This window comes from Rhipicephalus sanguineus, chromosome 4 (assembly GCF_013339695.2).
Source record: "Rhipicephalus sanguineus isolate Rsan-2018 chromosome 4, BIME_Rsan_1.4, whole genome shotgun sequence".
Classification (NCBI taxonomy): domain Eukaryota; kingdom Metazoa; phylum Arthropoda; class Arachnida; order Ixodida; family Ixodidae; genus Rhipicephalus; species Rhipicephalus sanguineus.
The window spans coordinates 9,423,238-9,451,074 of NC_051179.1; the positions used below are offsets into that span (position 1 = coordinate 9,423,238).

The 27,837-nt window shown below is 45.7% G+C and overlaps 2 protein-coding genes across 6 annotated transcripts in view; one reads left to right on the forward strand and one right to left on the reverse strand.

Annotated features, from left to right (window-relative positions):
• LOC119389346 (phosphorylase b kinase gamma catalytic chain, liver/testis isoform) overlaps nucleotides 1–2,069 on the forward strand; it is a 69,521-nt gene extending 67,452 nt beyond the window's left edge. For all 3 annotated transcript variants that reach the window (XM_037656565.2, XM_037656567.2, XM_049414406.1), the window contains one exon: nucleotides 1,097–2,069. In XM_037656565.2, the coding sequence (XP_037512493.1) occupies nucleotides 1,097–1,234 (138 nt within the window). In that variant the 3' untranslated portion in view covers nucleotides 1,235–2,069. The remainder of the gene's footprint in view (nucleotides 1–1,096) is intronic.
• Nucleotides 2,070–13,045: 10,976 nt separating this feature from the next.
• LOC119389349 (uncharacterized) overlaps nucleotides 13,046–27,837 on the reverse strand; it is a 28,788-nt gene continuing 13,996 nt past the window's right edge. For all 3 annotated transcript variants that reach the window (XM_037656568.2, XM_049414407.1, XM_037656570.2), the window contains 2 exons: nucleotides 22,222–22,417; nucleotides 13,046–13,371 (listed from right to left, as the gene is read on the reverse strand). In XM_037656568.2, coding sequence (XP_037512496.2) covers nucleotides 13,255–13,371; nucleotides 22,222–22,417 — 313 coding nt within the window. In that variant the 3' untranslated portion in view covers nucleotides 13,046–13,254. The remainder of the gene's footprint in view (nucleotides 13,372–22,221; nucleotides 22,418–27,837) is intronic.

The following is a 27,837-nucleotide window of genomic DNA, read 5'->3' on the forward strand; positions in this document are numbered from 1 at the left end:
AAACCTACTGCACACTTTGAAGAGGCGAGGACAAAGGCGCGCTACCGCCGTTCGCTGCCCCCTCGTGCGGGACCGCCTTCGAGAGTGCAGCGCGGGTGCCAAGATACCTCTCCGCATTGACTATCTCATAAAGCTATCTCGAACTGACTATTGCGTATGGTGCTGCGAGCATAGCGCCGTTGTAAGCGTAGTGCACAATTTTATTGGAGAACGACACAAAGGCACTTCGCATCAGTCCGCTGCCAGCGTCAGCGTGAAAAACCGCCAGAGCATCGCGGAGACGCACCGCATGCAGGAAGCTAGTTGTTGCCGCATTGATGCAACAAGGGTGATGCCTCTCCCGTGCACGGTGTGCGTCATAACGGTACAAACACTCCCACAGCAAACGCGTGCATAGGTGACCACACGCAGCAGCGTCGACGCGAAAACCATTGCAACTGGAGGAACACGCTCATTTTCTTGGTATCCCAGGCGCTGCTATAGGCGCAATTTGGAAAATCATATTGTCAACTCAGCCTTTTTTCCCAACGAAGCTGACGTGGGCATCGAAATTCTGGCTTTCGAGGCTGTTTTGGAGCAGTTCGGCGCAATTTTTGCGATTTTCATGCTTTTGGAGCAGCCTGGCGCAGGAAAACGGAATTGTATAAAAAATGCACAATATGCGCAGCTGTCTCACCCCTGTGATAGTGATGACAAATGATGGCTGAGCCCTTTGTAGTGGGTGGGAAGCTTCACGCCACTCACTAGTTTTGCACTTCACATAGTGTGACACCTAGTGCGATCCTGTGCTTCTGCCGCGCAATATTGCGTCTCTCAATGTCACACCTCACCCGATACGACACCTGTATGGGGTCCTTTTCCAAAGCAGTCTCAAGCACTGGCGTGGCTCTGTGGTAGAACCCTTGACTGCCACGTGGAATGGGTTCGATTCCAGCTTGAACCCTGTTATTTTGAAGTTTTGCAAGGCCAGCGTGTGATGAGGCAGTCAAGGCTTTCTTCTCAATAAAAGGAAGCGAATGTACGTCGAGTGCTGTAGCATTGTGTGACTGCATTCTTTTGCCCCTTGACACCAAAAAGTATTGTACATTCATTGCAGGTGATTGATGGCTGTGCCTTCAGAGTTTACTGCCACTGGGTCAAGAAAGGAGAAATGCAGAACCGTGCTGCCCTGTTCGAGAATCACCCAAAGATCGAGCTGCGGCAGATGTACGAAGAGACGCAGGTGGCTGCCTGATCAGGAGGGCTGGCCCCACCCGTTGTCCAAGCATCTCCACATGTTGTGTCCCCTGTCCCTGTTGCTGGGCCATTGAAAAGGAAATTTGACATTGCCTAGCAAGCATTGCAACGGCTGTTGCCCCCCCGTTTCCTTTATCTTTAGGGATGCTTCTAGGGTCATTTGCATATGCTGCGTGTGTATGCTCATGCACCCGCTTTCCTAGTCAAATGAAAGTGCAGAATCTTTTTCTTGAATTGATTAACTGTACAAAAATGAGCTGTTTTACTAACATCAACTATCCATTGTGGAGGGTGCACTAGCCCCAGACACTTTTGGTGTGGAATGACTATATGCTAGCTATAATGGCTCATTTTGCAGTGGCACAATCTCTTCTCTGAATTTAATATCTAGCAATGACTTCCTGTAGCGTCATGTGATTCTGTAAATGGGTACCTTTAGCTTAACATTCGAGCACTACAATGGAAAGTCAGCTAAGCATCTCTATCGAAATGTTATTGACTCATCATGGTTCTGTTGTGACTAACTTGTGCTCTTGACCATGCCCAAAGTCAAAACATCTTGACATGATGTAATTTGTCTTGTGCATGTAAGTCGGCCCAAATACACTGGGCGAGTGTAAAGCAGAACCTGATGCTTTGCCCAGGAGGCATTGCGAAAGTGACAATTTCGGCATCTGTATGTGCAACGCATCAAAAGTGAAGTGTGCAGCCTTTCTCACACGAATGACTTTGCTCTGGGAAGTTAGCAAGATATTTACATTGGATGTGCATCTGATTTATTGAGTGCTTGAGAAGCATACGAAATAAATATGTGCTCATGAAATTATGCCGTATCTATTTGGTCGTGTAATCATTTCCATTGCATATTAAACAATGCGCTGTACTTTGGCTTTTAACAGCTACACAGAGGTTCAACACAGCATTTTTCATGACAGATTATTGGTCGAATCAAAGTGCACTTATTGGTCAGTGGAAATTTTTTTTTCCACAGTTGCAAATCTCTGCAGCATGCACAAGAAAGGAGGACACGAGAAACTTAAAGGAGTACTGACACGATCTTGAGACACCACAAAAAGGGACATTTTTCGTTTCCTTGGTATGCAGTGTCAACACTGTCCACACACCGGAGTCGGAGAACACGTATAAAATATTTTAATTTGACTTTGAAGTTTTCATCGCTGAGCATCTGCAAGCCAGCCCCACTGCAATGGACATTATCCCGATGAGTCAAGACAGTTCCCCAAGTTTGTGAGTTCTGCGTCCTGCATGCAGCCTAAATCATTGAAATCACTGTCAGGGTCACTGGACGACAATTCACTCATCGTTGTTTATGTGCATCACGAGCAGATCGCGGATCTGCCGCTAGTACGTCGAGAGTTTCCGTATCCCCGTGACGTCGCACTGCTTTGAAACGTCACTGAGAATCCGCCCCCTCGATATCGAAACCGAAAGTGTCTTTTTAAGGTAGCGGTAAAGAAAATATATACGATGCATTCCCAGGCACCACAATACTTTTTAGGTTTCTCGACACCAGTATTTTTATTTAGAGCCACAATCTGCAAATTTTTAAAATTCGTGTCAGTACTCTTTTAATTCACAATCGCAGACAAAAGTTTGGCCATAGTGAAATTACGACAACTGGAGCGCTAATCGGTACATCCTGTGTGCTGCAGCAGGCTCTCTGGAAAGTGTGGCATGGGGTTTCTAATTCACAGACACATTGCAGGCAGCACTAATAAATTCTACAGTATCAATGAAAGGGTAGCAAGTGCAATGATACAACTAATTTGAAAACAAAGTGAAAGTAGTACCTACAAGGGCATGCTCCAACGTCCGGCCACGACAAGTAGAACAGTTGTTCTATGAAGATGTCACATTAACAATGCAAAAGGTGCATGCCATTGTCATGAGAGACTTCAATATGAAAGGAAATGGAAGAAGCAGTTGCCAACTATGGTATTGACTCTAGAAATAATAGATGTTAGTTGAATTTGCAGAAAGAAATAATTCCATATAATAAACACCTCCTTCAGAAAGAATAGGAAGTGGACATGGTAAAGCCCCAATTGAGAAACAAAACATGAAATAGATTTTATAATGTGGAGAGACTGAGGAATATTACAGGACGTAGAAGTCGATGTAGCAATAATAGGTTAGCAAGGGTGAAGATCTGAAGAAAACAAGAGCAAGATTAACCACTAAGTAAGGGGCCAAGCTAGATATAGTTGGAATAAAACAGATGAGGATTGCCCTTGAGAAAAACAACATAGATGGAAGGAACAAAACCGTAACTAGACTGATCTCTGAAGCAGCCACTGAAGTTGAAGGTAAAGCACGAAGGCAAAAAACAAGAAGGCTCTCCCAAACAACAGGTTACTTCACAAGGACAAGATAACAGATGAAAGCAACCACTTGAAGAGAAAATGCAGAACTTTGTGAGCTATCCAAGATTTCAAACAAGAAGAAACTCGGTGACATATACAAGTTATAATGTGAAAGAGATAGAAGCAGCAGCATCAAAACAGGTAAAGGGGAAACTGTTTAGGCAGCACCAAAATTCATGCAGTAAAAGATATACAGGCCAATGTTATTTGTTATTTTAATGACATAGTGAAGGTGGCCGAAAATTTTATTCCGAGCTGTACAGTTCGCAGACAGGTCCTCCATCATGGAATGATATCGCAGAACCAGACACAGAAGTTCCATGTGTAACTACTGATGACATAAAGCCATGGGCCGATTTTACCCTTTATTTTTTGCTGTAATGGCAGCAGGCAAGCAGCAAGCACGAGTTTGGATCAAAGCAGGCAGTCTCATCTGTACAGGTGCTGCCATATGTTGCTACAGGATTATGATTACCAGCAGTTAGTGATAATGTAATAATTAATGGTATATGACATGCGTGTGAAATGGGATTAATGTATCGCATATCACTAGGGGTGTGCGAATATTCGAAATTTTGAATATTTTTCAACTAGTGTTTGCTATTCGATTCAATTTGCACTGGAATTTTACTATTCGAACAATTCAAACTTCCCAAAGACAAATACAGTCAACGTCCAATTGAAAGTGACCCCTTCAGATTTTCAAGATGCTTCACCTCGTTACACGTATTGCGGCAAAGCTGCCTTAAAAGCTCCGTTACGGTTGAACTTGGCCAAGAGGCATGATGATGATGACAAACTTTATTTATGTACAGGCAAAGCTCCTGTGGATTGCCCCGTAGGGGCCTTGCTGATGGTCGGGGCCCTTAGTCCAGGGCTCCGCTGGCTCTTGCCATCCACTCTGCTCTCTGAACGAGCCTGATCTGGTCGTCGAGGGCCGGGCTGGACAGCAGTGCCTCCCATTGCTCACATGAGGTGTTCATGTTGTGGTGTTCAAGGTCGTGTAGTGTGCACTCCCACGTAATGTGGTACAGGGTTGGTGTGGCCCCGCACCATGGGCATTCATCCCTGTAAGATGTGGGGTGCATGCGGTGTAGTGTGTGTAGGTTTTTGTAGGTTCCGGTTTGGAGTCTACGCCATGCAGTGGCCTCCTTCGTCGCAAGCTTTTGATGAGGTGGTGGATACCGTAGGCGTCGCCCTCTGTGGTAATTCAGTATTGTGGCATACTGGAGGTCAACTGGCTCCGGGTCCGCTGCAGTCGACGTAAGGAGCGCTCGGTTGTGTACGAAGCCTCGAGCTGCCCGGTCGGCGTGCAGGTTACCCGTGATGCCAGAGTGGCCTGGTATCCATATGACGGTCTGTATGTAGGAGTCGTCCTTGCCTTCCCTTGGTATTTGTGCAAGGACATGTGCCGCAGGCACACCAATTCTGCCCTGTAGGAAGTTCCTGCAGGCCTGCTGGGAGTCTGTGAGTATTGTCAGCGGCTTGTTTGCATGCAGGCCTTCGCGGATGGCAAGTGCGATGGCCAGCTCTTCGGCTTCTGTGATCTTGCAAGGGCGGACAGATGCTCCAGAGGTTATGTGGCCTCGGCGGTCGCATACCACTGCCACTGCTCCTTTAGTCGTCGTCCCATACATGGCCGCGTCCGTAAAACGGGCTGTAGTTTGGAATCGATAGGTTTTCTGGAAGTATTGGGCCCTTGCTCTCCTTCTGCCGCTGTGTAGGTTGGGGTCCATGTTGCGTGGAATTGGGGCAACGTGATAGCCCTCCCGGACATGACGAGGTATCTCGCAGGTTTCCTGGGCTCTCGTTGTCGAGGCTTGGAATCCTAGGGTTTTTAGGACCTGCTGGCCCGTGCGAGCCTCAAGTCTCTGTTGTTGTGAGACGTGAAGGGCTTCAACAAGTTCGCTGAGGGTGTTATGAAGCCCCAGTGCCATCAATTTCTCAGTGGATGTACTCGTTGGCAGACGGAGAGCAGTCTTGAATGCCATTCTCAAGAGGGTGTCGGCCCGTCTGGTCTCAGATTGTGTGAGAATATAATAAGGTAGGCTATATGTTATTCGGCTTACCACCAGGCTTCGAACAAGTCGAAGGGCGTCTCCTTCCTTCATCCCTCTTTTCTTAGATGTCACCCGAGATATCATGCGTGATATAGCCTTGACGCTGGTTTGGAGGAGCATAAGGGTGTGGGTGGCTCGTTGGTTACTCTGCAGCCACATGCCCAGGATCCTGATCAATGGTTTCTCTGGTATGAGGTTTCCATTGAGGTATACCTCAAGTTTTTGTGATGGGTCTGTGGAGGCTGCGTGGTTACGTCTGCTTCGCCATACACGTAAGATTTCAGATTTCTCTGGGGAGCACTGTAGACCCCGCTGGCTGACATATTCTTGGATGATGTGAGCTGCAGTTTGCAGGCGCTCTTCCTTTTCAGCGAGTGATCCTTTTGTGGTCCAGAGTGTCATGTCGTCTGCATAGAAGGCGTGTCGGAGCCCTTCTACCTCCTGCAGTTTTCTGGCAAGGCCGACCATGGCTACGTTGAAGAGCGTGGGTGATATTACTGCTCCTTGCGGCGTGCCCTTGTTGGGAGGTTGGTATGCAGGAGTCTGGAGCTCTCCGATCTTCAACTCCGCTGTGCGTTGGCTTAAGAAGCTCTGAATGTACTTGTATGTTCTTTCACCACAGTTGGTGTTTGCGAGCCCCTCCAGTATTCCTTGGCGGCTGATGTTGTCGAAAGCCCCTTTAATGTCGATGGCTAAGAGGACGTGTTCACCGTTGCGGGGAACGTTGCTGAGAACCTCTTCCTTGAGTTGTAGTAGTACGTCCTGCGACGACAGGCCAGCACGGAAACCGAACATGGTGTCGGGCAGGTGCTTATTATCTTCCAAGTGCTTCTGCAGTCTTGTGTTTATGATTCTTTCGTACACCTTGCCGAGGCAGGATGTCAGCGAAATGGGTCTGAGGTTTTCGATTGCCAACTTCTTGCCTGGTTTGGGGATCATCATTATTCTTGCGTGTTTCCACATCGCTGGCACCGTGCCTTGTTCCCAATGTTGGTTGATGAAGGCCGTGAGTGCAGAGATAGATTTGTCGCTGAGATTTCTTATCATGGCGTTTGTGATGCGGTCTGTGCCCGCCGCCGTGTTACGGGTAGTAGCTGCGATGGCCGCTCTCATTTGATTTTCAGTTATAGGTTCATCCATTGTTGGGTTCGGTTGTCCCACGTATGATGTTGTGCATGGCTCTGAGGGAGCAGGATCTCCATAGCATTTGGTCTTGATGGCGTCGACGAGGTCTTGTTGGCTGCCTGGGTAGGTGTGTAGTAATCGCTCCAGGGCCTTGTGTCCCTCTCCTTTGGTCTTGGTGGGGTCGAGGATGGCTTTGAGGATGTGCCATGTCTTGGCTGTACCCAGGGTGCCGTCCAGGGAGTCACAGAATTTATACCAGTTTGCCGACGCGAGTTGCATGGCGTATTCTTCCGCTTCCGCTGTTATTTTCGCTATGCGTGTCCTCAGTTTCCTATTGTTCTTCTGCTTTTTCCAGCGGCGGGTAAGCCCTTGTCTGGCGTCCCACAGATGTAGTAAATGGGAATCCACCTCCGGGATTTCTGTTGTTCTGACTATTTCTTTTGTGTGGTGTTCTTTTTGTCGACAAAGTTTGTTGCACCAGTCTTCCAAGTTTGTGATTGTCTCTTCATCCTGTGCTTGGGCTTCCCTCATTTTTTGCCAGTCAGTTAATTTGGCTGTGCCAATATCCCTGCGTAGGCGTCCGGTCTGTAGTGTTATGTTCAGTATGTAGTGATCACTACCCAAGTTTTCGAGTGTGTTGTGCCATTCGGCTCGTGTGGTTTGTGTGATGAAAGTGAGGTCGGGTGTTGTGTCACGTGTTACACTGTTTCCCTCCCTTGTCGGTGTGCTGGGGTCTGTGATGAGCATGAGTTGACACAATTCCATCGTTGTCTCCAGCTGGAGGCCTTTCCAGTCACGCCTCTGGTATCCCCATAGCATGTTCTGCGCGTTGAAGTCGCCCATAATGACTAGTGGGTTTTCTTTGGCGAGGCAAAGGGTGTCTCGGAAGAGTTTGGCAATGGTAGCCCGCCTTTGACGTGGGGGTCTATAGATGTTTAAAATGAAAGCACTTTGTTTCTGGATGCCTTTGTAGACGAGTTCGAGGAGTACATGCAGTACGTCTATGTTGTCGTCCAGTTTATGTTGTATAGTTGTGATGTTTTTATCCACGAGCGTGGCTACCTTCCACTTGTCATCTTGACTCGAGTGATATGCTTCATATCCCTGAAGTGTTGGTCGGGTACCAATCTCTTGTAGGGCGATGACCCCTGGTGGCCTTGAAGATTGAGCGATCAGTTGTGTCAGCAGCCCTTTTCTCCTTCGGTACCCGCGGCAGTTCCATTGCCAGAGTTCTAAGTTTTCTTTGACTTGCTTGCGTGGTCTAGGCATGTTTAGATGTGGTTGCTTTTGTTTGAGTCTGGGTGGTTTGATCCTGTCGTAGAGGTTATCTTGTGGAGGTTCTGTCATAGTCTATTGCGTAGTTCCATGTGGTGAATCTTGTCTTTGGCCGTGCTGTCTTTCGGTGCTTCTGTTTCTGCAACTGCTGCCTGTGTGCCGTTAAGTGCAGTCTTTGTCAGCTGTCCCAGCTGAGTGCGAATGTCGTCCATGAAGGCCTGCATCTGGGTGCGGATGGCCTCGAATTGGTGCTGCAGGTCAGTGATGGCTTGGTGTGACACTGTTTCCTGTGGTTTCTGTGTGAGTTGTGTCACTAGTTCTTTGAGGTGTCTGTTTTCTTGTGTGAGTGTTTGTACCTGTGTTTTTATGCTCGCGAGTTCCTGTTCGAATTTTGCGGATGGTGGAGGCTGTTGGTTTTGGTGCGAGTGGGAAGCTGCTGCTGTCCGGCTTACCCTCTCTTTGTTGGCATCGGTCCCTGTGGGGGAGACTTCCCTATTCTGTTGGTGCTGGGAGAACCCGTTGTCATCAGGTGCTGCGGTGGCTGCTGCCTGCCTCTGGTGCTGGGGCATCGACCTCGATCGTCGTTTGGGTGACTGGGATTGAGGCCTGGGTTGTAGGCGTGAGCGGGACTTATGGCCAAGAGGCAGTCAACGTCCGATTGGAAGCGGTCCCTAGATTTTCAACATGCTTCACCTCATCACACCCCCGTATTGCGGCAAAGCTGCCTTTCAAGCTCCGCTACGGTTGCAAATGTATTGACTTTTTCATGCACAAAACTGCATTTTTGGCAGGAAACAGAGTTTCATGCAAAAACGGTGAATTCTTTTTGAGAAAATAATTTTCTTACATGCGAAAAAAATTGGCACCTTTAATTAAAAAGATATAAGGTGGTCACCTGCGGTAATGGTCTACCAGTCAGTTTGGGTGGAAGGCTGCAAAACAGGGCTTTTTTCCCTGCAGGGGCACGGGGACATTTTATATACCACACATCTATTTCAATCTTGAAGGCTCATTAAAGTATTTCGCAAAACTTCTCCCAAGCAGCAATAAAACATAATATATTACCAGCCTTCATGCACGGTGGTCACTCTAGGTGACCACCAACTTCAGCGACACAGTGCTCTGTGCTGACCGAGTACAGCTCTTAATTTCTGGATTCCTTGGTATTAGCTACTTATACAACGTGTTGTCCTAAGCTATCAACTTAATAAGAACCGGACGTACTTTCATTTCTGTAAAAGTATCTCGGGTCCACCGTTTAGCGCGCCTTAAAGGAGTACTGACACGATTTTGAAGTGCAGAAAAACGGACATTTTTGATTTCCTTGGCATGTAGTGTTAACGCTCTCCCCACACCGCATCCGGGAAACACGTATAAATATTTAAGTTTGATTTTAAAGTTTTCATCTCCCAGCATCTGCAACGCAGCTTCACCGCATGGAGAGCCCTATGACGTTTCAAGTCGGCTCACTTGGTTTGCGAAGCCTGGGTTCTGCATGCAGCCCAAATCACAGAAATCGCTGTCGGAGGCAGTGGACGACAGTTCACTCATCATGAACCACGTTCGACTGACAGCAAAGGACAGCAGGTGCATATTTCATGGGTTGCAGTCTGTCTGTGACGTCACGGGCAGACTTGACACGTCACTATGAAGCCGCCCTCTCGAAACTGAAACCGAAACTGCTGGTTGAAAGAAGCGGTAATAAAAATATATGAAATGCATCCCCAGGCACCACGACACTCTTTTTAGGGTTCTCGACACCCGTGCTTTCATTTAGAGCAACAACCTGAAAAATTTAAAAATTCATGTCAGTACTCCTTTAAAGATGATGGCAGCCGGATGAAAACAGACGTAACCCGTAACAGACGTAACCCATAACAATGAAGCCCAAACGAAGTGGCATCATCTCTGTCACTATGTTGAAAGCTTTAGAAATGTGCCGTATAAAATCTGACGCGAGGGGCTCGTGTGCTTCAAGAGAAAAAAAAAAGAATAAAAGGTGGTTACCGTGGTTGACCACCGTGCCCGAAAGAGTTAACTCAAGAAAACGCTGGTTCCAATATGGAGATGAAAGATGTGGCAGAAGTGGGGGCTCAGTTAATGCTGTTTTGGACCTGAAATTAGGGCAGGAAGTCTGAAAAATCGGAAGCTGAAGCTTTTTAGCATCCAAAATTTCAGATGTTCTTATATATCCACATCTACGAAGCAGATTTGGAACTCCGGACTTGAAGGGAGCACACCCTTGTCCACCACATCAGTTGGGCTTCCACAGAAGTTGAAAGAGGAGGAGAGACCGAGGAAATGGCATGTTTGGCTATCACGTGTGAAGTGTTGTCGGCAACACTTTGGTTGCACCAAATCATGTACATAAATGCAATTCGGCCTCTACATTGCCTCATTCTTGATAAGACAACCATGAAACATCGCCCCGCCAATGCTTCTCAACATAGCGAAAAGAACACTTTCATGTTGCTATCTCATAAGAATATGCTTAGGAATCCTCTCCATCTGTTTTTTCTGCAGTTTCGCTTTGAAGTATTCAAAAAATATTCTAGAAGTATTCGAGAAATATTAGAAAAATATTCTATTCGAATTCGCTTCACACCCAAAATTTTGCTATTTGCACAGCTCTACATATCACTGCATTGTAGCACATGTTAAAAATACCCAAAACCTCAACCCTGCCAATAACCAGATAACTGTCTGGAACTATAATCTGCTGTGCAAGCGTGTCGCTTACCTACTACGTTCGCCAACCTGGCACTTTGCCACGCTTTTTACCCAGCCGATGTTGTTTCTGTGGTGAACACCCAAGCTTGTACATACATTCCATGTGGGAATGCCCCAAGCTGCCCAGCCTACGTAAAATACCCAATCCTTCCCTCCCAAGAGGGAAGTCACTCTTTCCAGCACAGCCCTGAACGACCAGCGAAGACCGGGCCAGCCGGATAGCAGCAGCAAATGGGGCCCTGGACTGAGGGCTCCACCCTCAGGGAGTTCACAAGCGAAAAGAAAAAAAAATTAAGTTTTCTACTACTTACGAGCTTCGTCAGTGCTGCAAGTTACTTGTGAAATGGAGTATAGATGCATGAGACACCATGTGTCAGATGTGTTAATAATTTGCTGCTGGCATGAAGAAAACAGTACTCAAACCAGATGTACTGCTTCTTGACAATAAAAAATGAAATGTGTTGTGCATTTCAAGTGTCAACAGATCGCATGGTAATTCTGGAGGAAAAGTGAGTGGGGAACTTCACTGTGATGCTAAACCTTAAAATCTTGCAGTGATACATTTGATGAGGACAAGACAGAAGTGCATGACAAGACGGGCACTGACAAGACAGAGAAGCGCCCGCCCTGTCATGCACTTTTTTGTCTTGTCCTCGTCAAATGTAGCGCTGCAAGATTTTAAGTAAGAATGTACATCACCAACCAGCCCCGCAACGTGTTAAACCTGAATCTATGTGTTTAGAAAAATAAAATATGCTTTACATTTGAATGAACTCGACAAACGGAATCTATGCATACATAAGCATCAGTTACCGGTGGGCAGGGGTGTTCTTGCTACCCTCTGATCCGTCATCAAAAACAAAATGGCCACTTTTTGTTGCCGGCACACATGTATACTGCTGTACTGATCTGTGTACAAGTAGATGTACAAATTTTGATCATACCAATAACCAATTTACTTTCTGTGCCTTCTTCAATTCTAGCACCTGTTTGTGATCTCACAAAAATGGCAGTCTTTTTTTTTTTTCACTCTTGGAGGCATATTTATCTGTTCTCCTACAGCCATGCAAAGTGGCACCTGGTGCAGTACATGCATTGCATTTTAAAACATTTCGTGCCTGAATCAGTCACTTCCGAGTGCACAAAAGCAGCACTCATAAATACACTCTCGCCTCCCAGACCACGTGCATGCTTGCCAGTGTGCACCTTGTGAGCTAGACTCTGTGGCAGCCACCATTTTGTATTCAGCCAGCTTATAGCACTTCAAAATATGCCATTTTAATTCAACTGCTATGTATTCATCTGTCAAGCTGGTGCAGTCCCCACAATGAACCGCAGCACAGGAGCTTGCACTCCAGCTCTGTTGTGCATTTAGAAGAATGTTGCCCTACACACAACAGCTGCATAGTGCAAATACTACGGCTGCCAGGAATGCTGCCCACATGCTGCGACTGGCCCTCTCACTGGCTGACAAAAACATGCTCCAGTTGGTCTGTGTGGATGACGTACCTACAAGCCATGCAAGGTAGCCCAAGTAACTAGCCCAAACATGTGGTCAAGTAGTAGCCAGCACACTAAAAAAATGTGAAGCGATGAATTAGTTTAGACCGATTCATCTGAAAGCTCTACTGTCGTTAATTTCACCATCATAGGTTTACTGATAGAAGAGGAAGTGAAGTTCAATGCCTAACTTTTAAATTTCATGCCCAACTCTCCGCACATGTATGTCAGTGTGAAGCTGTGACTTTCAATGTGTTCTTCGTATTTTGGCCACATTTGCTAAACAAAATTTCTTGAAATTTGGTACGTTGGATCCAACTGAATTTATTTTGTAAATGGGTTGCAAGGATGACCAGACAATAAAAGGTGCAATTATAACAGCTTGAGGTCAATGTGGCCACCTCATACACTGAACAGATCCGCAGCTGGCAAACAAACCAGACGAATGTATTGGAATATAGTACACACAAGCAGAAGTATTTTAGTGTTTGGAGCACAAGTATTTAATTCGTGGCGAAGTAGCAAATTGGTCCTAAATTATAAGAGACAAGCAATTTATGATGCAGCGTGAGCTTGAAGAAAGCACTGGGCTCTTGACATCAATTCACATGCCATCCTCAATGTTGCAATCAAGTAAGTAGAGATGCAGTGTCAGCAACTTGAGAAACGGGAAGGCACTCGTACAAAAGGCAGCACTGTGAACATGTGCTGCTCTTATGGAGATCTAAACAACAAATTTAAGAATAAAAGGCGCTGATTTTCATGTGCATCCTTCTGTGCATTTATACTATACATTTACTCTGTATTTATTGCCTTTAAAAACACCATAGGGCAGTGAATGCAATAAATATTGCTAAATCTACGAGAAGACACTGTCCTGGTCACGCAGCAGGCAATACGTATATGAGAAGATAAACTTGAGGCAAAGTACCAGCTTATTTCTACTACCCTCTGACGGTGCCATCAGCTTCTTTGACTCTAACTCGTCCATTGGGATACCTGGTAACTTGCTTCCCATCTGTGTAAACAGTCTTGACGGTGCCATTTGGGTAGTATCGGCTCTGCAACAAAGATGAATGTGGCCAGTATTAGCATTGCATTCCACAAAATACAGTCGGGTTCTTTTTTAATTGATTTGTATAGCGCAAAATACGACACAGAAGACAAAGCACACACGGACAGCGCTCTCCATGCGTGGTTCTTTGTCTTCCGTCTTGTATTTTGCACTTCACAATTCAATTCAAAATTAATCAAGACCAATTATACCGGCTGTCTATTTTGTTAGTCAGGTTCTGTTCATTTGACACTGTTACATGACCTTGGTCAAACATTCCATTAACAACACTGTAATTTTGAAGCATTTCTTCGAGTTTAATTAGGTATATAATTAAAAAATTTCGAACTTCCACGCCACTCTTGCCATGGTCAAATTAACACATCAAAGCTATGCCAACTGTTACAAGAAGGATCCGGAGATGGCACAACCATCGCGTGCTGTGCCTTACGCAAGCCGCACGCTCCTTCGAGATTCTTCGCTTTCTCCCTCTCTGTTTATTTCCTACTCCTCTATGAACTCCAAGCTCACGAAGTATCAAGTTTCGTTTGGCCCTCCATTTGCGGGCCGCTCCCCCGCCTCTGAACTCTCCAATCTACATTCCTAACTCCATGTAACCACACCTATTTTTGTACTCCAACGCTTATTAAACTCAGTTAATCCCCGTTAACAAAAGCCCAGTGTTTTATCGGCTACTGAAATAAGTCATAACAAAACATGGTGTCAGAAGTTAACCAGTTTTAAGTCAGCGCATGAGCCATGGAGAAGATTCCTGCACCAGCGAAATTCGACTCCAGGGGCAACGCTGCAGAACAAAGGCGAGCCTTCAAGCAGAGCTTCACGTTGTACCTCAAGGCAACTAACACAGCTAGAGCACGATCTGGCCGGCAAGTAGCACTTCTTTTGACCGTGGGAGGCTCTTCTCTGCTTGATATATACAACACTTTGGACTTCGGGGAATCAAGTGCAGAAAGACCAAACCCAGAAATCAACTACACTGATGTCATCAGCCTTCTCGACGCGCATTTCTTACCGAAGCACAACGAACTGTACTTGCGATACGTTTTCAGAACTCGCATGCAACGGGTTAAGAGCAATTCGACAGCTTCGTAACTGATTTGAAGCTCAAAGCGCGTGACTGTGGATTCGGAAACAAACGAGAAAAAATGATTTACGACCAGATCATCTGTGGCCTCTACGACGAAAAGGCTTGTGCCGCCATTCTCAAATTAGAAGGTCCAACACTAGAGAAGGTTGAAAAGGTGTGTCGAGCCCATGAAGCAACAAGAATTCAAACGCAGGCATTTAAAGAGGGTACTTCAAGCACCAGCGATTCTGTGCATGCAGTAAAGAAATTCATCCGTCGCACCAACGCCAAAACCTCAAAGTATGCTAAAGGAATGCCACAGAAATCTACTGTACCAAAGTGCAGGTACTGCGGTGGTAGCCATGAGTGCAAAAGAGAAGCATGCCCAGCTTGGAAGCAAACATGCAGCAAGTGCAAGAAACAAAATCACTTCACAGCAGTTTGCAAAAGCAACAAAGTAGTTGCGGGCCTAGCAGTAGGATAGTGAAGACGAAGCCATCTTGGCAATTCAAAGCAGCCAACCAAGCTCCATCCACACGTCCCTCACAGCGAATGGAAAGTCGGTAAAATTTCAAGTGGACAGAGGAGCAGCTGTAGACGTCATCCCAGTTAGACACGTCAACGCACAGCAAATAGAACCATGCACAACGACACTGCGAACATGGAACGGAAACAAAGTGCGCTGCTGGGGCAAAACTCAACTAGAAGTCACCACGGCGAACGGACAGCGACATTCTGTAGAGTTTATAGTGGTTAAAGAAGACCTCACTCCTCTGACTGGAAGAACAACAGCTGAGAAAATGGGTCTGATAACTGTAGACTGTAACCTCGTGGCCGGAATAGATGAAATTGCCGAAGAGCAGTTCAACAGTCGGATAGTAGAAAAATACCCTGACGTCTTTGGAGACACTCTAGGAACACTCCTGGGAACTGTTCATTTGGTCACTAAGCCAGATACGCTTCCGAAAGCAATAACGAGTTGCAGAGTGCCTGTCAGCATTAAACCGCAAGTCGAAGACACGTTGACGGACCTGGACAAAAGAGGTGTCATCAAAAGTGTAACAGAGCCAACGCAATGGGTCAGCAGAATGGTTGTCGCAACCAAGAGAAATGGACAAATGCGAATATGTATCGATCCCCAAGCGCTCAACGAGGCTCTCGAGCGAGAACATCACACATTGCCCATTCTTGATGATGTTTTACCCGATCTTGCTAAAGCCAAAATTTTCTCAAAACTGGACTTGCGAGAGGGGTACTGGCAATGTTCTCTCGATGACGAATCAAGCTTGCTGACTGCTTTCCAAACTGCGAAAGGTCGTTACCGATGGCTCCACCTGCCATTTGGACTCGCGGTAAGCAGCGAAATATTCCAAAAGAGGCTTCAAGTGGCACTTGAAGGACTTCCCGGTGTTCTCTGCATTGCAGGTGACATTCTTGTCTTCAGAGTGAGCGAGAATGAAAAAGATGCTCAAGCAGACCACGTCAGGAAGTTAGAAAGCCTACTTCAGAGATGCCGACAAAGTGGAATCCGTCTCAACAAGGATAAAACACAGCTTTGAACCACATCAGTCATCTTCCTAGGACACGTACTGACCAATGAAGGACTCAAAGTTGATCCAAATAAGGTCAAGGCAATTCAGCAGATGCCAAAGCCAACTGATGTCCAAGGAGTCATACCACTTCTGTGGTATGATGAATTACCTCTCCAGATTCCTGCCCGAAAATTCGCGTGTATTGGAGCCCTTGAGGAAATTCACTGTCAAAGATGCACCATGGCACTGGGGGAAACTGCAAAAAGAAGCATTCGAAAAGGCAAAATAATCTGTGACAAGAGCTCCAGTTCTGGCCTACTTCGATCCACGAAAGCAGCTAGAAATCCAGTGTGATGCAAGCGATCTTGGACTCTGAGCAGCTCTTCTTCAAGATGAACAGCCAGTCTCCTTCGTCAGTAGAGCACTGACACCGACAGAAGTTCGCTATGCACAAATCGAAAAGGAAATGCTGGCCATCGTCTTTGCCTTAAACAAGTTTCATCAGTACACATTCGGTAAAGAAACGAAGATCATCAGCGATCATAAACCACTGCAAAGAATCCTGAAGAAACGATTGGATCAAGTTCCAAGACGACTGCAAGGCATGATCCTTCAGACGCAAAGATACAACATCACTATCAAACACAGACCAGGAAAGGAATTAATCTTGGCCAACATAATATCTCAGGCCTTCCTTCCTAACGAAAGCAAAGAACAGAAACTCGAAAACATCAATGTCGTACACTACCTCCCTGCGGGAAAGGAAACCTTGGAGAAGATTAGAGCAGCGACTGAGAGTGATGACTCACTACAAAGACTAAAGTCAATCATTTTGTCAGGCTGGCCACAGGACAAACGTGAACTACCCAAAGACGTGCGTATACTTCACGTACAGAGATGAGCTCACAGTTGAGGACGACCTGATCTTCAAGGGCTTGAGCCTAATCGTCCCAATGTCTTCGCGAGGTGAAATCAAAGCGAAACTCCAATCATCACATCTTGGAATTGAGAGCTGTCTCCGACGCGCTCGTGAATGCGCCTCCTGGCAAGGAATGAATGTAGAATTCAAAGACTTCATCACGAGGTGTGAAACATGCCAAAAGCACGCACATGCTCAGCAAAGAGACTCTCTATTATCGCTCCACCCAGAACCAAGCTATCCATAGGAACGAGTCAGATGCGACATTTTCGAAATCAAAGGGAAGAATTTCTTGGTTACAGTCGATTACTACAGCAACTTTTGGGAAGTGGACCAACTCAAATCGATGACCTCAAACCAAGTGGTACTGAAACTAAAGGCTCACTTTGCAAGGTACAGGATACCAAGAATCCTGATAAGCGACAATGGACCGCAATTCACCAGCGAAGAATTGCAAAACTTCACGAAGAGCTGTAACTTTGAACACAAAACGTCAAGCCCGGGATACCTGTGTTCCAATGGAATGGCTGAATCAGCCGTCAAGACGGCGAAAGTGCTCCTCAAAAAAAGCAGATGAAAGCCACTCAGACCCACAAATGGCATTTCTTGATTACAGAAACACGCCACTGCAAGAGCTGAATGCTAGTCCAGCGCAACTGCTAATGAGTCGCCACACTAGAACGATTGTACCAACAGCTTCGGAGCTACTGCAACCCGAAACAGCCAATGTGAGCAAAAGAAGAAAGCAGAAGAGGCAAAAAATCACGCACTATCATGACAGACAAGCGAAAGACTTACCAACCTAAAAGAAGGTCAGAATGTCACAGTTCGACCGACGAAAACTGGACCAAGGGCCCAAGGCACCATAATCAAGAGAACTGACGACAGGTCGTATGAAGTTCAGACGGAAGACAGCGTCCTGAGAAGGAACCGAGCATTCATCAAGGCAAGCCCTTCCCTGGTACAATAGCCTGAAGTCAATCAGCCAACTAGAGCGACAGATCAACCGAAGCAGACGGAAACTTCTGTCGGACCTCGAAGAACCATACAGCTTCTAAAGAGGCTCGAGGATTTCATCCTAGGTTGAAGGATCGACTCCAAAAAAGAAATGATGGTACAAGAAGCATCCAGAGATGGCGCAACCATCGCGTGCAGTGTCTTACGCAAGCCGTACGCTCCTTCGAGATTCTCCGCTTCCTCCCTCTCTGTTTATTTCCTCCTCCTCTATGAACTCCGAGCTCACGAAGTATCAAGTTTCGTTTGGCCCTCCGAATCACGGGCCGCTCCGGAGCCTCTGAACTCTCCACTCTACATTCCTACCTCCATGTAGCCAGACCCATTTTTGTACCCCAACGCTTATTAAACTCAGTTAATCCCCGTTAACAAAAGCCCAGTGTTTTATAGGCCACTGAAAGAAGTCATAACAAAACACCAACAACATGTTACAGTATTGAATTATACCAGAATATAAGCTACATGTCTGCGAGTGCACCTGTAATAAAAAAAAAAGAGAGAGAGAAAAAAGAACCGAGTTCCTTAAAATATCTCAATTTCATGCAATGGCTAATTGTTTTCACCTCATTTTCATCAAATAGAGCTTCCTTCAGATATAGCATTTGAACTAAAAATTGCTCATAATAAAAAAAAGAGTTTCTTGCAAGAGACGATACGTGATGTGAAGTTGTTAAAATCGAATGACTCGGACCAACCAGCACTGTTTAAACTGATGCGAGAAAAAATGGGTTACCCTGTACAAAGCCCCAGAAGAACTTGTATGAAGCTTGCGACACTCTACACATAACACCTTAAGGCTTCAAATGCACCAGCGAGTTGGAAAAATGCTAATATTACTGTATGCAATTACAAAAGGCTCAGTAGAACTACAGCCTGATCTGCTTACCTTGAGTATTATACAAAATATTCTAGATAAGAAACACAGTAGACATTCACCAACCTAGAGCAAGCTTGCTTCAGAAAAGGGTACTCTACAAATGATTACAGCCCTATGATCAATCAAGTAATTGAGAAATCTGGTACATTAAAGGGGCCCTCCAACACTCTTCAGCGCCCCATTTTTTACTCGTGCGTTGCATAGACTGAAGTACGGACAGGTTCGTGCAGCAAGAACAGCAGCGATAGCGGCACGCAGTTCGAAGTAATTCAATCTAGAAAATTCCGAATACAAGAAAAAGATGCCTACTCTCAACTCAATTTTTGCGGGGTCACATGACCGCATTTCAGTCTCCCTGTGACATTTCAGAGAGCCCCAATGAAATGAGCTGAAAGCTCCTACGTAGAGGACGTTTGCACACCATTGTTGCTTGCCCTTTCCAACGTATAGTTAGCGTTGCCATAGTAACAAATGTGGTGCCTGATGCCTGACTTGTCAGAACTAAAGTCCCTAGATATTTCCCTTTTACCTTTAAAGAAGAGGGAAAAATCTAGGGACTTTAGTAAGAACTTGAGCGGGCGCTACTGCTTCGAAGCGAGGCTGGCGAGGCTTTGTCTGCTGTTCCTTACAACGACATCCCATGTCATTCCCTCCTCTCATTCTGAAAAGCAAATTTGTGGAGCGGCAATGGCGGTGAAACACGGTTGCTCCTATGCGGGTTGTTTGGTGAGCAGCCCAACAAATTACAAGGTCATTCAACGAAGAGGATTACTTGCACCGCTTCAACAACAATCAAGAGCCTACCGCACGTGCCGAAAGAGGCAGCTCGCAAACGTACAGACGCAAAAAGAGGGAAGAGGGAGAAGCGTTTCGTGTGGACATCCGACGGGCACAGGCAAAAAAAACCAGAGGCGAAATGGCAGCCAGTGCCTCTGTCATGCTTTGTGGTTGTAGTGATCTTGTTTGTTGCGACGGAGTCTATTTGGAGTTCATTGAAAAAGCACAGAAAAGAAAAATGAAACCCAATAGTAATCTCAACTTTGATACCACACCACGATCACTTCTAACGTTACATTTATCCATTCATAAGTTGGCGCGCATTGTCGTCATTTCCACCTGCAATAGTTCTGGTGAGCACCATTACGCGCTGATGCAGTCAGCAGCGATGTAGCGACTTTATTGCGTGATTAAAATACTAAATCATTTGATATCGGTGCTTAGACCTGAGCTAAAATTATCCCCAGCTATCAGTCTACGCAACCCTGAAGTAAAAAATTGGGGGTCGGGTGTTGGAGGGCCCCTTTAACAAACCCCTTTTTACAGCTTTCATAGACTATCAAAAAGCATTCTACTCAGTAGAGATACCAGCAGCTTTGGAGGCACTGCATTGCAAGGAGTACTTGACACGTATGTGAATACTGTATCTGCAGAGATTCGACAGCTACCATGCTTTTTTACATAGGCGTGTGCAGGGTTTCCCTTCAGGGGGGGGACGAAGGTTCGTCGCAGTGCCCCCCTTTCCACTTATGTTAATGTATGGCGCTGATACACATTGCGCCCCCCCCCCATTATGTCAATGTGTGGGGCTGACTTTGCGCCCCCCCCCCCCTCTTAGGTGAATCTGGGGGGCGGCAGCCCCCCCCCCCCCCCGTGCACATTCCTATGCTTCTTTACAAGAAAAGCAGGAAAATAACGATCTAGAAAGGGAGATTACAATCTTTACAGTGTTGTTCACTGTGTGCTTAGGAGTATACAGTGAAACCTCGGTGATACGATCACAGCTCATACGAATTTTGGGGTGATACGAATTTTTCGTTGGTCCCGGCCAAGGCCCATTGTCCTGCAATGTAATGGAGTACGGTTGTTGCGAACCGATTTTCACCCAGCGACGTTTGATACGAACGTACACTACCGCCCAGGTACGAAGAGGTGCCGTCCACGGTGTCGCGGAAGATGTGCCAAGCACATGCGAGCGCGGGAACGCAAGTGTGGGCATGCGCGCCGCACCGCCAAATCGTCAGAATCATGGTGTAAGAAAAACACTTTTCTTATGGTCAGAATAAACCTTCAGACACATGTCACGGCCTCCGAGATAGTGTGCGCGAATCTTTGAGGCTCTTATGTGCCTCCGTGTGCCTTCGCGTTTAGATTACAGAGGACATTAGCGCCATACTTTTTTTTTCTCTAACGCGTCGACGTGGGCAGCGGCCCTGAAAAACAATAATTGAATATGTTCGCCAGCTTTCTTTTGTCTCATGCTAAGTTTCCATGCTTTCTGGTGATACGAATTTCGAATGATATGAATATTTTTGGTGGTCCCGCGAGATTCGTATCACCGAGGTTTCACTGTACATCTAGAATGGGAGGAAATACAAATAAAGGTTAATGGAGAATATCTCAGCTACTTATGGTTTGCAGATGACATAGTGCTCTTCTGCTATGATGGCGAAGAATGGCAAAAAGATGATTGAAGGCTAGGGATGTGTGGATGTCAAATTTTCAGCTTCAAAGTGAATTCGAATAATGAAGTTCAAGTGCAAATCAAATTGTAAATTTTTCTAATACTTTCAAATACGAATCATACAAATGAATTTTGCAAAAAAATATTTTTTTCACCAACCAGCAGTGCAAAAGCAAGTCTGTTGTAAAGCAAATAGTGTGCAGGAAGGCTATAACAGTGTTGCTTGACTGCACATCTGCAGTTATTTTGCACTAAGGGGAGGATGTGACAACCACGGTTGCATGCAGATGGTGGGGGGGTGTCTCGATGCCTATTTTTGAATGTATACCCCCAAGAAGAGGACCTATCAGGTCCTTTCTATAAACTAACCCCGCACTTCCCATAAGCTGCCTTTTGCACGAGAGTATGATGTATACCTAGGTCAATTACTGATAGGGGAGCCTAGCGTTGAAGAAGACATTCATCGAACAATGGCAGGCATTGCCCAAGTCACGACAGGCAATCTGCCACTGTCCCTGAAGTGAAAAGTGAACAATGATTGCATACTGCCAGTATGCCAGTATGCACATAGGAGGCTGAAACTTTGAGGATAACAAAGCAACTCAAGAAAACGTTCAGGACCACGCAGCATGCAATGGAACGGAAAATGGTAGGACAAGTCATAGAGGTAGCCATTATTTTATCTGACATTAAGAGAAAAAATTGGACCTGGGCAGGTAATTTAATGTGAAGGAGTGATAATTGATGATTCATTAGAGCAATGGAATGGGTACCCAAAATGAGACACGCAGCAGAGGTACGGCAGAGGGAGAGATGTGGTGATAAAATGGAATTGGCTTGCATAAGGTAGGGTGGGTTGGAGATCACTGGGAAAGGGCTCGTTCGGCAGTGGATGCAAAATGGGCTGACAATGATGACAAAGTGGGGCACACTGCAGCATGCAGGGATGCTAAAGAGAAGTTATTACCCTGTAAAGTTCACTGCGAACCTCCTTCTGGCCATTTGGGTAATCGATCGTTTCTGTGCCATCTCTAAGTCTTCGAGCCACGATGCCATCTGGCGTCTTCTGTTCTTCTTCTCCAGTACAGAGGATGCGGCGCACCGTGCCATCCGGGTATGTAACCTCAACATTTCCATCCACGCTGTGCGTCTCAACTTGACCGCTGGTTGACCAAAGAGAAGTACTGCAAGTTACTGTTGGGTTCATACACACCACTCTTAAAGAAATGCTAAAATGGCATTTTTAACTTCGATTTATCATGGTTAGAGAACACAGTGCAGAGCCTCAGAGCACACTGAATAAGTTACTGTAATAGCTTCCTACAAATCTTCTTCCGAGCACTCGTCGGCGTCTCGAAGGGCCCGATGACACGTGCATCTTGCTACCACCAAAACGTGTGTTTGGCATCAAATGTTCCTGAAGTGGGAGTATTCCTGAAGTCTGCAATCCTCCATGTGAGCTTCACATCTGGTCTTGCGGAGAGCTTTCATTCCACAACCACGAAATTCAACATAGCATTCACAGAAAGTGTTTCCTTTTTTACTTTTATTTTGCACAGTCAGTACAACATATTCACATGGTTCAGACTCCCGTTAAACGGAACCTGAAGGGACCACGAAAATATGTTCCATTTAATAGGAGTTCTGTTTATTGAGAGATCAACAGGGTTGCAGACTTCCGAGTACAAAACCAATCTGAGAAGCATTTGTTCCCTTTAGGCAGCAGTTCCGTTTATTAAGAGATTTCCGTTTACTGAGAGTTTACTGTATATTCACATTCTGAAAGCATTGGTGTGTAGCCCAGTGGTTAAGGCACTTGTTTTCGCAGCATGGGAGCCCAGGTCCCACAAAAAAAGTCTCATTTATTTTATTCATTTATTTCTTTATGGTGATGATTGTCTTACATGACAGAAAGGCAAACGAACAGTTTTTTCGTTGAGTTGGCATAAAAATGCTTATGCATTTAAAATGCGTTTGACGCTTAGTAGATAATGCAATCGTAAGACTTGCATGCAGGGGTGTGAAATGGTAGCAGGCATGGCCTATCAGTATGAACATATACATAAGGTAGACATAGCAAAGCAACCCTTGAGCAGATTGCCAGCAGATGCAAAGAAGTATCAAGCTAAACTTGTGATGCACTGGGGTTATGATCATAGTTTCAAGAAATACACTGGGCATCTCTGTTCTGTATGCTATCAAGCACGGTATTTAAATAATCTTGATATGGCAACCATACAGAGTATGCAAATTTGAGCTGTGGGCATACAAGCATAAATTACGTTAATTCACACACTTTACTTGTTGAATTGGGCAAATTGTGCCTAAGAAAGCTCAATGTTTTAGATGCAGTAGCACAGACGGTGGTGACACGTGAAGGCCAAGGAACTTTAACGGTGAGATTCATGCAAGGATGTAGGATGTGTCGGAGGACAGCGCCATGCTATTTTAAGCTACAGGGGGATAGGGAACTAGTGCACTTACGTGAAACCAGGAGTATTTTACGTCCGGACAGGTTACGTGAGATTTCCCATTCACTGCATTGCTTGGTAATATTGTCAACATCATGCTGCAGGGCAGTATGATGTTGATAATGTGATGTTAGTGGAGGCCTTGTAAACAACACAATTGTCGGAAAATGCAAGATAAAATGTATGTCATTGATGTATGTTAGGAAAAGTAAAGGTCTCATGACACTCCTCTGGGAAACACCAGATGTAACTGCAGTAATAGAATGAGGACAATCGTTAATGACAATAAATTGACGGCAAGATTATGACAATTTTCAAAGCCAAGAGAGCGTTAGTAAGATGAAACCTTGATGAGGTAATATAGAAATGAGACAGAATTCAGATGCTCTTGAAAAGTCCAAAAAGATGGCATCTATTTTGCTGGCTGTCACTCATATGAAAATGTAGATCAGTCGTGAATTCCAGTTAATTGTGTCTTGCAAGAGAGGCCTTATCTAAAACTATGTTGGTTCTTAAAAGAGTACTGACATGATTTTGAGACATCACAAAAGGGACATTTTTCATCACCTTGGCCAGCAGTTTTGATGCTCTCCACACACCGGACCCGGGAAACATGTATCTTGGTTTGATTTTACAGTTTTTGCCGCACGACATCTTCCAGCCAGAGTGGACATTATCAGTGCTGGGCAGTATCGAAGGTACATGTATCTTCGATACTATTTTAGATACTCTTTGGGTATCTTGTACTATCTGTATCACGATACGTCTCGCAAGACGTGTATCAGTATCTGTATTTCCAAAACATTGAAGAATGTATCGTGTATCTTAAGATACAAGATACTGCGATCGCAACACCGCGGTGCAAAACAATAAATGTTGGCTGAACTCCGCTTCTCAAGCAGATACTGCTCCCACTAAGCACTAAAGACAATGACGTTATTTTATCTTTCCGCCAGAGTTTTCCAGCAAGGGCAAGTGATGAGCTCTGAGCGTCCCTATTGAGGGAGCAGAGTCACGTGGTCGCGCTAGCGTCGTCTCGACAAACATGCGAACGTCTACGCCCAGACGACATTTTGTTTTCACGGCTTCTTTTTTTTGCTTTTTAGTTGTGTCGGTGCTATGGCACTTGGCTCTTAGCTACTATACTGTGCCAAGTACTCCAATGCGTGCGATGTCTTTTGCACAAATTCTGATGCTGCTGTAGTGTCGTTATTGAAGTTTCTCTTGCGTTGTGCATCGTTACGAAGTCTGAAGAATGCAAGAAAAAGATTGCTTTGCATCTCCTGGCTTTCACACGTCGGCAATTTGAAGGACTTCGTCGATGCAAGTTTGACTTACATGCAATGAGATCGACTTGTATGCAAATAAGATACAGCACCACAGCTACAGCACCACTGGTAGTGATGCTGGATTTAACAGAACAAGCGTTCACTTAACAGAAGCTATCTTGGCGTACGTCTCCTTTTCTTTTATTCAATGAGTTTTCAAAATCGTAATTAGATTGTTAGCGCAAGTTCTTTCTAAGCTGTCCTTTTCCATCCCATGATTACCTATGTCTCTGTATTGCTTTTTTTTCAGCTCTGCTTATGGCAATATGTCTTTAACGTGCTGGCAACGTAAGCTCTCTGCTTTATTCTTACATTTAGCTGTCTGCATTATTTCTGCTACTGTTTACAGACTTATATGCTACTTAAGTTTACTGTTATGTCAAGGCGACATTGAGAACAAATGTATAATAATCTGCGGGTGCTTGGGCTACACAGTAACAAAAGTTCTGCTGACTGCTTAGTAAAATAGCCAAATTGAGTTTTCATGATAATAACGTAAATTATTAGGAGCCATCTCAAAGATGCTAGCAATGAGATTGGAGAAACATTGTTATACAAAATGCTCCGTTTTTCTAATGAGCGTCTCAACGAGTCGGTTTACGCTACTTTACATAGGCACTGAATTTCCTGTGGTCTTACCTTAAATGCCCAATTGTCATGGCTATTAGGGGTTACCCGCTGCGGTAGTCTAGTGGTTATGGTGCTTCACTGCTAACCCGTAGGTCGCGGTGGCCGCAATTCGATGCCCGTGTGCTTATATTTGTGTTTTATAACACCACGTGGTCGAAATTTTCGGAGCCCTCCACTATGGCGTCTATCATTATCATATTGCCACGCCCACTTCTTGTATTCGGGTTTGACCAGCAAGGACGGTTAACAACGCTCGACGCTGTCTGTGAGGCAGTGTTTGAGAAGCTTCGCGATTATAGTAGATCCTTTCGTTAAGATTGCGCGCCGCACACGAATGTTCCAGCTTTGTCGAGAGATAACTCTGCAACCAGTGATTTTGCTGGAAAGTTCGATAAAAAGCCAACGCGCTTGACCGCTTCTCAGTTTTTCGACGGTCGACGCTCTGTCCGCCGCTATCAGTGCATAGTGAGTGTATTGCTGTGAATTAATGGTGAATTCCATTGACGGATTCGAAGTGGCCGACGAACTCTATGCCGGAGCACTCCACTCCGTGGAGAGCATCCGAAGGAAATCGACCAATGGAACACAAGCGCCCTCGCCAGAGCAAACGGTAGGGGGCGCTAGCGCACATCTTTGCAAGTGCCCAGCATTCCTCACGGTTCGCGCAGTTTTCGCCTTCACGGGCGCCAGCGGAGAGAACGGGCGCGGTCGGACAGCGCATTTCATCGCACATGCGGTACGCCATGCTCTGCGCACGCGCGGGGACCTTGCGACTTCCGGTCGAATCCGCCGCTTTTCGCGGAGTAGAGAGAGCTGCTCCGTGGAGTGGATCTGGCGCCGGAGCTGATCCAGATCTGCCGATGAAAAATACAGGGAGCACTCTCAATCTGCCAATGGAACAGACTTGCTCCAAAGGGAGCAGAAAAGCTGCTACCGGAAGTGCTCCGAATCTGCCAATGGAATTCACCATAACTTTCAGTTTGCCGGCCACAAGTTCGGCAAAATAAAGAGTTTCATTTCGGACACCCTGACTGCTGCCTTCGTCGACGTCACGACCACGTGACAATATAGTGGTTCTGTGGGATGTTAAACTCAACAATTATTATTAGCTCTTGGGATTGCCACCTGTATCGTGTTCCTATAGTAATTCACTGTGTTTGATACAGAACCGCTTTTCAATTTTACTTCATTATATTTGTTTTTCTTTCTTAGGCTACTCTAAATATTTTTACTGTTACTAATCACAGGTAATCGGACCTTAAGTGGCAATATAGTGTGAATAGCGGCGCTGTCCTGCGGCACTTCATGCAACTATAGAACACGTCTGACAAGTTTTCTGGGCTGCAGATGTTCTCTCATGAAATAGAAATTGTTAGAAGATCGCACATTACTGAGTACGTCGCTAACGAACGCTTCGCGCCAGCAGATAAGTGGAATATAAAATCAAGTGCAGTTTTATGTCCTCTACATGAACAAGATGCGTCGCAAAGAATGTCGCTACCAGCGTTCTTGCTGGTGTACACCTGTCCGGTGATCGGGTATTGCGAAAACCATGATACGTTAACGGGCAAGGTAGGACTTAAAGGGACACTAAAGGCAAATATTAAGTCGATGTTGATTGTTGAAATAGCGGTCCAGAAACCTCGTAGCGCTGCTTTTGTGCCAAGGAAGTGCTTATTTTGAAATAAAACCACGTTTTTAGTGGTCCGCATCGCGTTAGCGCGCTTCAAATCTCCCGCCTGAAAATACGACTCTCATACGTCACTGCTGCCGTGCCCAACGTTGCCCGCTTTTACTGCGCGGCCGCCGACACTAGTAGCAGCCGAGCGGAAGTAGCGGGACCCACAGTAGCAACAACGGCGCTGCGGCAAAGACTTGCTCAGATGGGCACATTCAAAGCCGTCACCAAGTTGCGGTTGGTCTCGTAATCCTCAGTACGAAAGTGCAGCGAGCACACACGCAGAGGTTTTGACTGTTTAGCACACTGGCGCAATGGCATGACACTAAGCCACTTCGAGCGTAAGTGTTCATTCCGCGGCACCCAGTGAAAAGACACACCGGTTTCCTTGCTGCAGCGCTGGCGTTGTGCACCATTCGGGCATCCGGCAATATCACACGAATGCGGCATTTTGTCGAACTTCCTGTCAGAGCGAC